This window comes from Microtus oregoni, unplaced genomic scaffold, assembly GCF_018167655.1.
Source record: "Microtus oregoni isolate MIOR12 unplaced genomic scaffold, Mior012 000016F_ref0000370, whole genome shotgun sequence".
NCBI classification, from domain to species: domain Eukaryota; kingdom Metazoa; phylum Chordata; class Mammalia; order Rodentia; family Cricetidae; genus Microtus; species Microtus oregoni.
Window position 1 is genome coordinate 40,822,691 of NW_024543075.1, and position 15,630 is coordinate 40,838,320.

At 41.0% G+C, this 15,630-nt stretch overlaps 1 protein-coding gene across 1 annotated transcript; it reads right to left on the bottom strand.

Moving 5' to 3' along the window:
• Positions 1–1,111: 1,111 nt before the first annotated feature.
• Positions 1,112–2,077, bottom strand: LOC121458059 (olfactory receptor 688). Its single transcript, XM_041667177.1, has one exon. The coding sequence runs from the start codon at positions 2,075–2,077 to the stop codon at positions 1,112–1,114; it is 966 nt and encodes a 321-aa protein (XP_041523111.1).
• Between the last annotated feature and the right edge of the window lie 13,553 nt (positions 2,078–15,630).

A 15,630-nucleotide genomic window follows, 5' to 3' on the forward strand; every position in this document is an offset into this window, starting at 1 on the left:
TTAGTCCCAGAGTTTGTCATCTGGTTAAACATGGCTGTTGTACACTCTTCAAATGCTCCCCAGATCATGGAATGGTACCGCAGTCATATGATGTGAATATTATACTCCTGCTTGACTGGAGGAGACATGGATTTGATCACCTTCTGTTGCTGAGTCAAATTGTGGTCATTACCATCTTCTTCTTCTTTTATTAAAATATAGTTTTTAGATTAATTTATTTTATTATGTTTTTTTTATATATAACTGTTTTGCCTCAGATCCCCTCTGACAGTAGTTAGACAGTTGTGAGCCACTATGTGGATATGGTCCTGGGAATCAAACCCTTGTCCTCTACAAGAGCAACATGTGCTTCTCACTGCTGAGCCATCTCTGCAGCTCCCACTCTCCTCTTCTTGATGCGGCAGAACTGAATATTCTATTGCCATCATTCATCAAACCCTTGTCCTCTACAAGAGCAACATGTGCTTTCTCACTGCTGAGCCATCTCTGCAGCTCCCATCCTCCTCTTCTTGATGCCTGTAGAGCTGAATATTCTATTGCCATCATTCATCAAACCCTTGTCCTCTACAAGAGCAACATGTGCTTCTAACTGCTGAGCCATCTCTGCAGCTCCCACTCTCCTCTTCTTGATGCTGCAGAACTGAATATTCTATTGCCATCATTCATCTCTACTGTCATGCTCTAAATGGAACTTTACTAAAAATGAGTAATATATAATTTTAGCTTGTTTTACTATCGTAGCTTCCTTATGAAAATTAGCAATGAGGTGAATGGAGAGAAAGGGTTAAGAACAGAGGCTGGAGACTGAGTTCCAATTTCCTGTTGTAAGTTTCTAGTCAACCTTAGTAAAGTTTCCCTACTCATTTTCCGCATCTGCAGAACGTAGAAAGAATGCTACTTGCATCATAGGCTGTCACAGGGAGTGAGAATTAACATTGTGAAAAGCTTTACACATGCAGTGCACTACCCAAAGTAGATGAGTTTGAGTTGATGCTCCCGGAAATTGGGCGAGACGGAATTTTAACAAGGTATTTTGGGCTCAAAGTCTATATGCTTTCTTTTTCCTGCAACACTGCATTTGGCATTTGGTGTTCTGCCTTACGTAGTCAGTTTACTTCCTAGACACAAATTCTGTCCTGCCAAGCACCCTCTGGAAGCCCACCCTCAGCTCCTGGGTCCTAAGGGCATACACCATGGGGTTAAGAGATGGGGGGATGACAATATGCAGCACATTGAGGAGAACAGGGATGAGGGGAAATTTTCTTTTTGCCAGGTGAGTGACAGATACTAAAATAATAGCTGTGTAGTAAAACAGAATGAGGATGAGATGGGAGCTGCAGGTACTGATGGCCTTAGATATTGCTTCAGCGGAATTCAGCCTCAACACTGTGCGAATAATTAAAATATAGGAAGCAAAGACCAGAATCATGTCACTTCCGACCACAAGCCAGGCCAAAGCCAACTGGTAGAACCTGTTAACTGTGATATCGTCACATGCCAGACTAGTGACCCCCAAGTTAGAGCACAGGCAGTGATCAATTTCAGTTCTGGAGCAGTATTGCCTTTGGGCAGCTAGTACAGGTACTGGGATGGTTAACAGGCCATTCCTGAGAAGCATGGATATTGTGGCTTTGATTACGAACGCTTCAGTGACTATGGAAGGATACCGAAGGGGATAGCAAATGGCTACATATCTATCCACTGCCATACATAGAAAGATGCCTGACTCCATGCACATAAAAGAGTGGATAGCATAGATCTGAGCAAAACACTCGGGGAGCCTGATGGCCTTGGCATCAAACCACAGGATGGCCAGGATCTTGGGCATGCTGGTGGTAGCCAAGCCAATATCTACTGCAGCTAAGATACCAAGAAACTGATACATTGGCTGATGTAGGCTAGGCTCATGGTAGATGGTGATCAAGATGAGGAGATTGGCACCAAGAGCTATAAGGTAAAGCAGAGCCATGGGCAAGGAGAACCAGTGTTGCCACTCATGAATGCCTGGGAATCCCAGCAGGATGAACTCAGACACTTGAAACGCCGAGCTGTTGCTTGCATGCAGTGTGGTATCCATATCATGGTATGTCTTGTTCTCAGCATCTGCCTGTGTATTAGGGGAAGACAGAAAAAGACCATGGTTATCTAGGGCTGAAGGAAGAGGAACCGGTCTCAACAATAATGTGGTCTTTTGAACATACTTAATTTTCAATAAATTCTCAATTTTAGAAAAATTCCAGATAGGTACAAAAGAACCCAGATGTAGATTATTTTGGTTATCTTTTGCCCAATTTCTGTTTGGTGGCTTTTACATGCTGTGAAATATCCACTTTAAAACGTTTATATTTATATTCCATTACCTAAACAAGGAATAATTGCAGAATATTATTCTTTCCCTAAAAATATTTTACCAATATTTGTTTCTGAATGGCTATTAATTTTTAATGATTGATGTTTTGGCTTATAGCACAACCAATTTGCATGGAATTGATTTTGCTACTAATGAGAAATATGTAAATAAACTGATTTTGAATAGTTAAACATGGGTTCTGCTTTCTCACTGAGTTGTTATTCTGCTTCCTTTGTCATATAGTGAGTCTTCTATGACACACATAGACACTCACACGTAAGCTCGTACACACACAGAGCACAATTCTATTCTGGAAATCTACTGTTTCTATTTCTGGTTATTTTTTGTGTAAATATCAGGAAGTTTATTACACACAAAATTTCATTCCTTTCATTATTCCCTTCAATTTTAATTACCACTGATGCATTAATTTTCTAGATTAATTTTAGAATTTCTGTGTTGATTTATAAAATAGCACTGTTTTGTTTGGGCATTACATACAGATACATTTTTGGAAAAAAATGAGCTTTTGCATCACATCTTTTCATTCACAAATGTGGATGATTTCTTCCTTTATTGACCTCTTTAAAAATACTCATTAAAATGTGTGATGTGTAGCAGATGGAGAGACAGCTCCGTGGCTGAGCGTTCTGGCTGCTCTTCTAAGGAGTGGAGTTTGGTCCTTAGCACTCATATCAGGGAGCTCACAAAGCCTATAATCCAAGCTTCAGACACCCTTTTCTGGCCTCTGAGAGCACCCATACACACATGTGTACATAAACACATGCATACACATAAGCAGTAAACAAAACACAAAATAAACCTTTAGAATGTTGCACTGTGATGTTCTTATAACTATTATATATTTTTGAGATTTTTTTAAAGTAATATATGATTGGCTCTCTATATTATGTATTTAAATATACTTATGCATATAAATGTATACATAAACATTATATATTTATATATATTTCTTCTGGAATATGATCACCTCTGGAGTTGATCCTTATTATCCTCATTTTTGTTATTTCTTCTTGTATTCATTAACTTTAAGAGACTCATGATGTTTTATACTGTATTCATTTATTTACTTTTTTGAGATCGAGTCTCATATAAGCCAACTTAGTTGCAAACTAGCTCTTTATTCAAGAAGACTTTAAACTGACCCTCCTACTTCTGCCTCTTAAGTGCTGAGATTACAGGATTGTGCCACTGTGCCTAACTCATTTTTTTTTAAGTGATATGTGGTGGTATTTTTTTTTATTTATTTTTATTTTTTTTAATTTATTTATTTATTAAGGATTTCTGCCTCGTCCCCACAATCGCTTCCCATTTCCCTCCCCCTCCCCCGATCAAGTCCCCTCGAAGAGCAATCAGGGTTCCCTGACCTGTGGGAAGCCCAAGGACTGCCCACCTCTATCCAGGTCTCGTAAGGTGAGCATTCAAACTGCCTAGGTTCCCACAAAGCCAGTACGTGCAGTAGGATAAAAAACCCACTGCAATTGTTCTTGAATTCTCAGTATTCCTCATTGTCCGCTATGTTCAGCTAGTCCGGATTTATCCCATGCTTTTTCAGACCTAGGCCAGCTGGCCTTGGTGAGATCCCAATAGAACATCCCCATTGTCTTAGTGTGTGGGTGCACCCCTCGTGGTCCTGAGTTCCTTGCTCGTGCTCCGTCTCCTTCTGCTCCTGATTTGGACCTTGAGATTTCTGTCCGGTGCTCCCGTGTGGGTCTCTGTCTCTGTCTCCTTTCATCGCCTGATGACTCATTTTTTTTAAAGACAGGGTTTCTTTGTAGCTTTGGAGCCTATCCTGGAACTAGCTCTTTAGACCAGGCTGGCCTCAAACTCACAGAGATCCTCCTGCCTCTGCCTCCCAAGTGATGGGATTAAAGGCATGTAGCACCACCTCCTGGCCCCTCATTTTTTTTAAATTGTATGAAGTACACAATTACTGGTGGTTAAAATACCTTATATTTACACATTGTAGTTTTATTTTTGTCTTCTATAGCATTCTCTTTGCTAAAATATTGTTAATGTCTAGTTTCTCACTGAAGCTGTTTCTTAAAGCAATTTTAAAGAGAACGAAAAGTTGCATAAAAAGTGTTGTTTCTATTTCTAAATATTTATATCTCTTACTTCTTGTTTTCTGCCCAATGAAATGGTTAGAGTAAAACAATGATTCCATGTAAATCAGCTTTTTAATTTATGTTAATGGGAATTCAGTTTGGATTTACATTTAGTACTCTATTTTTAAATGTTTGTCTTTGATGTTATATACATTTTGTCAAACATAATAAAGCAGTTGGATATAGACTATCCCTTCAGGTTCCCTGGTCTACCATCACTGGTCAGCTCAGACTGTTGCCTCATTCCTCTCTTGCTTCCTGATCAAAGATCCCAGTCCCTACCAAAACAGCTGGGAGAAGGAAAAATATTGAAGATGATGAATTGTAACCTAGCCAGTTTGGATGTTCACCTTCCTAGAAATGGACGGAGGGGGGAGGACCTAGGACTTACCACAGGGCAGGGAACCCTGACTGCTCTTTGGGCTGGAGAGGGAGGGGGAGAGGAGTGGGGGGAGGGGGAGAAGGGTGGGAGGAGGGGGAGGGAAATGGGAGGCTTGGAGGAGGAGGAAATTTATTTTTTTTTCCTTTTCTCAATAAAAAAAAAGTTAAAAAAAAAGAAAGACAGAGATGAGATTTCTAGTCAGAGACTAAGATAGAACTGCAGGAGAGAGACTTTTGCCTCATCTCTCACTCAAATCAGGACTGAATTATAGTGCTGGGACTCGGTCTGTTCATCTCCCAACATGCAGGCACTCCCTGGCTTACTTACCCCTCAGGAGGGTGTGAAGAGGTTCCCCATTAAAGGGTCCTGCAGCAGCTTCTGCTGTCCATGCTATAGTGACCTGTGCACAGCCTACCATCCAGAACACACCCTTCCCTCTTCTTCACATCTGGAGTCTGAGAGTTTAGTATAATTCCCCAAGTTGCCTGCTTCTGTTGTGTTGATTGTTGGCCCTCCTTACTCTGTCCTCAGGGGCCCAATGCCTTAAATGTTGCCATGGGAATAAGACTTAAGTGTTCTTTGGCAAGTAGCCCTGGTCCCAGGGGCAGCCTCGCAGACCACTTTTCACTCCAGGTTCCTCAGATATTCATTCACTCCAGTCTCATCAGTTATAGGAAGGGTCTGAAAACTTTCTGCCTATAAAGATCTTTATCTTTGGTCAGCATCTCTTCTAGAGACAATACTCTATTTTATGTCCTTTTATTTGTGTTCTGTACATCTTAAAACTTACCATGTTTACTTTTGTCTTAACCCATGTATTGTTCTTGCTAAGGACCTCAAAATGACAAAATAATGGATATATTTTAGAACTGAATAATTCTAAAATTCATGTTGATTAGTTCCTTCATCCATGACTATTTTCTCTTTTTATGAATTTTTAAATCTTGAATTATAATAAAGAGTAATGGATTATTTTCCCTGACAGAAGCATTAGTTTGTTTTGGTAAAGGCCGTTATTTGCGATAGTTTTCACAAACCAATGTATTTTGAGAAGAAATGAATGAACTCAATGGTGGTTGGTGTGTGTGAATTCCCAGCATCCACATGATGGCCCACCACCATCTGCAACTCCAGTTCCAGAGAACTGATGCTCTCCATAGACACCAGACACATACTTAAGTGGTGCACAGACATACATATAGGCAAAACATTCATATACAAACAAAACTAAATAGATGTTTGAAAATTGCTCATGTTGAGCCAGTCAGTGTAGTGTGCATGCAGCCCTGGACATCACAGGACCTATTATTGCTCCATCTTAGCTGGATGAACACCACTTGATCCTCTAAGAATTTGGGTCATTGGATTTATTTATAATATTAGTGGAATTAAATGACAACAATGTAACTGGATGGAATAATACCTATGCTTGATGATATTGTCTGAAATGAATTTTGAATGATAGACTAATAAAACGAACCTGATAGGTCAGACTGTATTACAAAATATTTGTATGACCATGGGGAGAGGGTCATGTTGATACTCATCAGAATAGACACTTCTAAGTTCAGAGGTGGCCCAGAATCAACATGTTAATGCTCTAACCTACTTCCTGGGGAATCTTCAAGGGTTCCTGAGATGAGCAGTGAGGTGCCTAGTCTAATGACACTTCATAGTAAGTAAGTATAGGTAAGTATAAGATCTAATCTACTGACTGTTTCTGAAGTCAGAGTTGTTCTGATGATCAGCAGTGACAACGAGAGATGCGAGGGTACCATAGGCTACTATCCAGACTGTTGTGCAGCTGACTAGTGGGTTATATGTGCTCTTGTGTGTACTGGTATTTCCTGTAGGCTACTATCCAGACTGTTGCGCAGCTGACTAGTAGGTTATATGTGCTCTTGTGTGTACTGGTTATTTCCTGACTGGGATAGGCAGATACTCTGGATTTTGATTTGTATTTATGCCAATGAAAATATTCAAATATCAACAGAGAACTAGAACAGTAACGTGCGTGCGCGCGCACACGTGTGTGTGTGTGTGTGTGTGTGTGTGTGTGTGTGTGTGGTATTTTGCTGGAGTGCTCTATTTCTGAGATACATCTTGAACTCAGAAATTTTAAAATTTGGATCCCTTGTTAAAAATTATCATATCAAAGGACTCATTTATATTACAGAAACAACAGAAAAAAAGAGTTCTCTTTTGCTATTTCCTGGGGTGATGGATCCCAGCTACCCACGAGAAAGGGGGTTGTGCCTATTCAGTGGAGACAGGTGGACTATATGCTGTGTACCCATAGCACTCTTTTATGTTTCTCTTACTGCTTCCATGCCAAACAGTAAAAGTTAATGGCAGGAGTATAAATTTAAAAGTCGCAATTATGTAATCATAATGACATTATTTTACACTGATATTCCAACCATAAACTCTATTAGCAATCAGTTTAATGCATTTTGAGTACGAACGTATCCATTTGCCTTCTCTGTAAAATGCCTCTGGGCCCTTTTATTAGTACTGTTCTATCAGTAGAACCAAGCTAAGCTTTGTCAGTAGAAGGCATGCTGGAGGTGAAATTCATAATACTATGAAACCACATTTCCCACTTCTGTGGTGTACCAGCAAAAATTTCAAAGCTGTATTGAGAGAATTACACTTTTAAAGAAGGGTTTTATTTGGTGAGTTATTAAGAAGGCCCACATGGACATGTCAGGCACAGAAGAGGTCTGTAAAAGCCCTGTAGATTGAAGACTTTGGTTGCTCTGCTAATTTGACCCATCAGTCTGTGTCTCAGGCTTTCGTACGACCATGGTGTGTGCATATTTCTTCAGTCTTCCCAGTCTCTACTCTCATTTGCTTATATATATCAGTAGGGCCTCCAGCACAGTGGGCAATAAGAGTGCTAAGGATGTCGAACAATGAAGAATGAACCCCCCAGTTTTCGGGGAAAGCTTTCAATCTCTCACCGCCATGTATCACCTTAACAGTACTCATTATCTACAGGTTTATCTTCATGTTTGAAGGGCCCTGCTGCTGTGTGCTGAGTTTGCATGTTTGTTTCTGTGTCATCGAATAAGACATAGGCTTTCTTTCTCATGTATTTTGCTAATATGTGGAATTATCTTAAGTTATTTTGAATGACAAATTATCTTGTGCTCTTGCTAATAGACCTCCTTATGTACTCCTAATATATTATTCTTTTTACCTATTGCTGAGTTTTATTTGCTAGTTAGTTTGTTGAGAATTTTTATTCTATGTACATGAAGGATATTGATCTAGGCTTTCTTATTTTGTAATGTATCTATTATTATCAGATTTATAGTGTACCCATAACTTGGTTTGAGACATGTTTTTCTTTAAATTCCTATTTTCTTTTATTTTGGTGTTAATTAGATGCATTTAAAAATTTAAATTAGTTGACATTTATTATACAAAATAATGTATTTGATTATGACATTTTCATTGATCTATGCAGCATATTTCAATTATATTTGGCCATTTACACCTTCTCTTGTCCCCTTTCTTCAATAGTCCTGTTCCTACTTTCATGTATTTTTAATTTTAGATTTAGAGTCTACATATGAGGAGGTACAACATTTGTCTTTCTGAATTTAGCTTATTTTTCTTAATATAATAATATTCAGACCATCCTGTCTTGTAGATGACATAGTTTCATTCTATATGGCAGACGGCTGAATATCACTCTACTGTGTAGAAAGATCTCATATTTGTTCATTCATCTATTGGTAGGCACATAGGATGATCCTATATGTTGGTCTGTTTGAATAGTGCCACAGCAAAAGTCTATGTGCATGACGCTACCTTTCATTCTTACAGTTAGGTACCCAAGGGTGGCACAGCAGAAACATGTGGTATGAACTTCTATTTTAGTTTTCAAATCATTTCTGTACATATGTTTGTGTGTGTATGTGTGTGTCTGAATGTGGGCATGCGCACAGTGAGCTTATGGAGGTCTGAGGGCAACCTTGGCTGCTGGTCCTCGCCTTCTACCTCACATGAGACAGGTGTCTTTGTTGGTTTTCCTCCATGGCACACAGCTCAGGTAAGTTGGCTATGAGCTTCCAGGAATCTGCTTTTCTATCTCCCATCTCTCTGTAGGAGCTTGGGAGTTACAGATACTCATTGAGATTCATGTCCAACTGTCAATGTGGCTTCTGGGGATTTGAACTCAGTTCCTCACACTTGTTAGTAAGTGTTGGCAAGTATTGTTGGCCACAGAACTGTCTCCTCAGCCCTAATTCCCATTTTCTATATTCTTACTCAGATTCATGATTATTTCCTTCTTCAACATTTGACAAACTTCGCTTGAAAAACCTTGATCAAGATTGCTCTTTTTTTTAACCATTTTTTTCTGGATTTTTTAATCACTTTTTCTAAATCTAATATAATTTTTTTCTTCTTATGCCCAGGATACTATGAAGGAAGCCCCTGACAGCACTGGTGTGTGTATGAACCAGACTGCTCTCCAGAGATCATTTCCGTGTCTATCCAAATGTCTTTCTTGAATCCTTCTTTACTGCGAAGTGCTCTATGTGGTGGATATAGACTGGGCCTAACCTTCCTTTTGAACAATTGCTGTCTCTCCTGCTGGTCAAGATGGATCTTTAAGATGTTCATCAAGAATCCCTTACTTTCTGGCTAGAGCAGGGCTTAGTGGTTAGGAGCAGTAGCTGCTCTTCCAGAGGACATGGTTTAATCCCAGCTCCCACATGACATCTCACAGTCATCTGTGACTCCATTTTCAAGAGATCTAACACCCTTTCCTGGCCTCCTCAGATGTCAGGCACACAGGTGGCATGCAGGCATATGTGGAGGCGAGCACTCATATACATAAAATAAACAGAAGTAATCAAAGAAAAAAGAATTTTCTAATTTCCGAGTTTTGGTGTCTCTTTTAATGTTAATGAATCATCTTGGAGCATTGTCTAATATGGCCTCGTTTGGGAAGCCTTGTCTAATCCCTGTAGGCACAATTAGACAGCCTCTCCAAGGTGTTTCCCTCTCCAAGATATGGCCAGAGATCCTCCCTTGTCACTTTCCCTTGCCTACAGCAGGGCTTTGTTCTGCTTTGACATTAACAGTTTAAAATCTCTATATTCTGTCCCACAACCCTTTTTAAATTTTTTTCTCCTGTCACACAATGTGTCCCAACCATAGCCTCCCCTCCAACCAGACTTCCCAGCCCCACTCACATCCCTTGGCCCCCAGATCCTCTGTTTCTCTTCAGAAAGGAGCAGGTGTCCCAGTGATATCAAAAGAGCCAGCATAACAAGACATAGTAAGACCAGGTACAAGTTCTCCTTCCCAGAGTGGACAAAGCAGACTAGTGGGAGGCAAAGAGTCCCAAGAATAGGCAAAAGGGTCAGAGATACCTCCTCTCCCACTGTTAGGAGCCTCACAAACACCTCAAGCTAAATAATCACAGTATGTATGCAGACTGTCCCAGAATCTTAAGAGGAACACACACACACACACACACACACACACACACACACAGGCACACACGCACACATGCACTCATGCAACGCACATATATATGTGTGTGTGTATATATATATACATATATATTAATATACATCATTAATTGAAGTCAAAGATCTTGACTGTGCTTTGGTTATCCCTGTCTCTTGATGTTTTGTACAATTTCTGACTTTATCTAAAAGTTTTGTGATATGGAATTCCCATTCTGTATGCTGTGAATATGTTTTATTACCATTGGTTAATAAATAAAACTCTTTCAACCAATGGCTTAGCAGAGCAAAGCCAGGCAGGAAAATCCCTACAGAGATATAGAGAAAAAGTAGGCGGAGTCAAGGAGATGCCATGTAGCTGCCAAAGGAGAAAGACACAGGAGCTGGAACCTTACCAGTAGGCCACAGCCTCGTGGTGATATACAGATTAGTAGAAACGAGTTTATTTAAGATATAAGAAATGGCTAGAAAAAAGCATAAACCATTGGCCAAACAGTGTTGGGATTAATATAATTTCTGTGTGATTATTCGGGTCTAGGCAGCCTGGAAACAAAGCACTGTCTCCGTTTACAGTTTGGTGGACTTCTGTCATGCCGTCCACATCCTCATCTACTCTCCTTTCACTGAAACAGTTACTCAATTGCCCACAACTCAGTTTCTGTTACAGTTCTTTTCTGTCTGTCTGTCTTGGGTCCTCCGATCTTTGTATTACTTTTGCCACTTGTCTTGCCTGCATGTTCTGTCAGGTTTCTATCCTGGTTTGGTACCTAACCTGTTTCCTGATGTCTCAGAGTTATTATAGCATCATCTACCTTCAACTCACTGTTACCAAGTGTCACTTCTCAGACAGCAGAGCATTTTACGTTAGGTTTATAATCTTGCCTTTAACTGAAGTGAGACCTCTATCTCCTCGTTTCTTCCAGAAATGAGCAGTGTTCTAAGAACAAGTCTCGAGTAAATGGACTATCAGATTCTTGGTACTGTCCACACCTGTCCAGTCTTCTGAGATTTTTTTCTGAAATAGGCTGTATTGACCTCTGACTTTCTGATAAGAGATTATCATTCTGAAGAGACAAAAATCTATCTGAATCCTAACTGTAAATTTATATTCATGCAGGTGTGGTGGTTCATGTCTTTAATCCCAACACTGTGAAAGCAGAGGTAGGTGGATCTCTATAAGTTGAAGGCCTGCCTAGTCTACATAGTGAGTTCCACACTGGTCAAGGCTGCATAGTGAGACCCTGTCTCAAATATGTTTATATGCATGTCTTAGTGGGGGTTTCTATTTCTGTGACAAAACGCCATGGCCAAAGCAACTTGGTGTGGAAGGGTTTACTTCAGTTTACAACACTCAGGTCACACCCCATCACTGAAGGAAGTCAGGGCAGGAACATGGAAACAGGAGCTGATGCAGAGGCTGAGGAAGAGTCCTGCTTATGGGCTGTTCCCCATAGTTCACTTAGCTTGCAGAACCACCCACTCAGGAGTGGCACCGCCCCAGTGGATGGATGAATCATTACTTAGAAAATGCACCATAGACTTTCCACTAGATCAGTTTGGTGGGGGCGTTTTCTCATCTGAGCTTCCCGCCTCCTCAGATAGCTCTAGCTGTGTCAAATTAGTATAAAACTAGCCAGCACAATGTGTTTGCTCTTGTTTCTCCTGAAGGCTTCATAGGACAAAATCAATTTGCCTGTCGGAGATTCTTCCTGAATTTGAAGCATCTGTGAAGACTGATGTATGCCATCATATATATCTTTTCTTCTAAAGGCTGAACGCACAATTCTCCAATTCTTCCCTAACTAATAGAACATCCAAATCTCCCATAGTCCTAGATAACCCATCTACATCTTTTTCGAGTTATTTAGTGCCTGAGAGGTGAGTAAAGTGTAGAAAAGCCAACTTAAGGGCTGAGTTGTTAGAAGACATATGGGAGCTACACATGCAGCCCTTGACTTCTTAGCCTTGTACCCACCACTGCAACTCTAGATCCAGGGCCATCAGCATTTTCTGAACCAGGATTCTCTGGTCACGTTCTCCCTTCCATCAAGGCTTCTTCCCCCACCCTGGGGGTTCTCCTCAGCCTCCCGCACTGTTCCTAAGGTCACGAACTCCTTCCCACTTCCCTGCTTTTTTCCTCAGCCCTCTTGGACCAGCCTTTTCCAGATTATCATCAGTCTAGATCTTTCCAGTACCCTTGACAGTTACACCTTTCCTAGTCCCCTATTGGAGAGGTACCCTGGAGGATGCTGTTCAAAATATTCCCTGCCGGGGCTGTTCCCATGGGAATCAATAAAAAGAAAAGGCATTGTTAGACTTTTGTTTGAAGAGAAGGCGGAAATATTAATTGGTGTCTAGGTGGTTGAAAATTCACTTTGGATCCCTACAGACAATGCATTCTATTAAATACTCTTTTCCTGGGGCTTGTGGAGCCTAACCTCTTAGCCTTCTGTAGGTCAACCAACACAGTTCTTTGGTAAGTAATGGCCCAGGGTAGGAAGAGAGACATATAAAGGCTATATCCATATTTTAGCAGTCCGATAGTCTGGGTAGTCTGATGGTCTCATGGTAAAATGGCTTGCTCTTAATATCGTTAAGTAAAACTGAAAGAACAGCATAGGCAATACTATATCCTGTGTTAGAAACCTGCACAGACTTTATGTGGTGTTAGATGGGACAGGCGAGGGAAAGAAGGAGTGAGTATGTGGAAATTCCTCAGCAAAGCAGGTAGTTCAGTCCTAGGATAGGAGGCTTTTTGGAGGCCTGCTCCTCTTTGATGCCTAGAGCACTATTCACAGGAAAACATTTTTGAAGGCACTCTGGAATTGAGGTTTCTCTGGTTCCTTAACCCCGTGCCTTCTCTGACTCTCTTACTTCCATGATAGAGGCAGAGCTGCTGAGTTTATTGGGTTAGATATTTATGCAAGGCTCATGCATAAAATAGTAATATTTTCTGATCCCAGAGCTAGCAGGTGTAATTATTTCTAACAGTTTTCTGAAGGCAGAGGCTTAAGGACGGACTGTTTAGAGGATAACTTGAGGCAGATGTTCAGGTCATCAGAGCCACACTTCCCTACCACCTCACAGCAACACGCTTTGGGGTCATGATGGGTGGGAGTGGATACAGCACTCTTGATCAGGTTACTCCAGCTGCTGCATCCTGTCTCAGAATCCCCAAATTTCTATCACTCTTAGCCAGATTGCATCCAGCATACTATTTATAATGTACAGTCCAATAAAGGATAGTTTCAATATTTGACACCTTTTATATTAAATCTCATTTAATTTTCACTATGCCCCGAGGAGCAGATTTTAATATAATCATTTCACATGTGAGGAAACATAATTGGGTGTTTAGAAAAGACTTTTCTTAGGTCACCAGAGGTGACAAGCCAGAGAGGATAACTTGCACCAGAACTTGGTCCATGACCTCGGGCCTCCAGGCCACTCTATTTCCTCTTTGTAGCCTTTACCGCTGCCATTGCCACACAGTCTCCTTGGCAGCTGTGGGTGAAGGAAAATAAAATAGTTACATGGCTTTCTTCAGAGGGAGGCAAGCTTTCTTGGCCATTTTAAAACCATGCTTTCTTTTTTTAATTTATTTTAATTTATTTATTTAATTATTTTTTTGTTTTTTTGAGACAGAGTTTCTCTGTGTTGCTTTGGAGACTGCCCTGGAACTAGCTCTTATAGACCAGGTTGGCCTCGAACTCAGAGAGATCTACCCTACCTGCCTCAGCCTCCCGAGTGCTGGGATTAAAGGGCATGCACCACCACTGCCCAGCCTTTTTTTTTTTTTTTAGAAAAAACTATCTTTTCTCATTTCACATGTGAAATCCAGTTCCTACTCCCTTCCCTCCTCCCTCTTCCTCCCCTTCCACCCTCATCCCACTCCTCAGAGAGGGTAAGGCTTCCCAGGGGAAGTGAACACAATCTAGCACATGGCTTTGAGGCAGGACCAAGGCCCTCCCTACTATATCTAGGCTGAACAAGGTATCACTCCAAAGAGAATGGGTTCCAAAAAGTCAGTATATGCAGTAGGGTTAAATCCTGGTCCCACTTCCAGTGGCCCCACAGTCTGCCCCAGCCATACAACTGTCACCCACATTCAGAGGGCCTACTTTGGTCCTATGCTGGTTCCCTTGCTGTCAGGCCAGAGTTGGTGAGCTCCCATTAGCTCAGGTAAGTGTTTCAGTGGGTGTCCCCATCATAGTCTTGACCTCTTTGCTTGTATTCTCACTCCTCCCACTCTTTGAATGGACTTTGGGAGCTCAGCCCAGTGCTCTGCTGCGGATCTCTGCAACAGCTTCCATTAGTTGCTGGATGAAGGTTCTATGGTGACATTTAAGATAGCCATCAGCTACTGGGCAAAGCCAGTTCAGGCTGCCACTCCTCTCTTGCTTAGGGTCTTAGCTGAGGTCATCCTCGTCGATTCCTAGGAATTTCTTTAGTGCCAGGTTTCTTGCTAGCCTCATAATGGCTCCCTCAATCAAGCTATCTCTTTCTTGAGCCACATTCCAGGATGACTTTTGTTTCTTTATCTCATATCAGAGACTCACTTTTGTCAGCATTGGTGCTGTAAGATCAGTGGCTATTCCTTTCACACTTAGCATGTGATTCAGTTCTTTTACACCCAAAGCTTTCATAGACACCAAATATGTTTGCTAGAGACCATATATTATTAGCTCATCTTGACAGCCAAGTAAAATCTGGAAGATGGAGAAGCCTCTACATGAAGTATGTTTTCCAGATGTTCATATTTTGGACAGTTTCAGATATGTGGTGGGTTAAGATTTGATGACCACCCTAGGTCAGTGCTGATGAAGTGAACTCTTCATGTCTTTGTGTCCCTGTGCTTATCTTTCACATGAGAAGATCATGGTTCCTGAGGCATTAGGATGTCAGAGAGACACAACCCCCAAATCATTGCGCACTGGTCCTTGTTTCATCATCTGTACTGCTATCCTTTTTCAGTCATGGTCCAAGGGTCCTAGATCTTCTTGGTCTGTAAGAGCCACTCTAACAGAGACAGAAGAACATCTCCTAGTTTAGGGGGTCTGTTGTGGTTTTATTCACTTATGCAGATCTGTGACACTGGCTCACTTATTTCTTCCTAGATTGCTGTTTCTCTTATAACAGACAACGATGGCATTTCACAGGGAGCACCTTGGGAATGCAGATGATGTTGCAAACTGTTGTTGGGATAACTTTCCGCTCCACTCTCAGTAGGTGACTACAACACACAACATTTTTGCCTTAATATCACTGATGTGTCCAAGA

Coding starts and splice junctions, on each gene's coding strand:
- LOC121458059 (XM_041667177.1), bottom strand. CDS start 2,077: ATGGATACCACACTGCATGCAAGCAACAGCTCGGCGTTTCAAGTGTCT.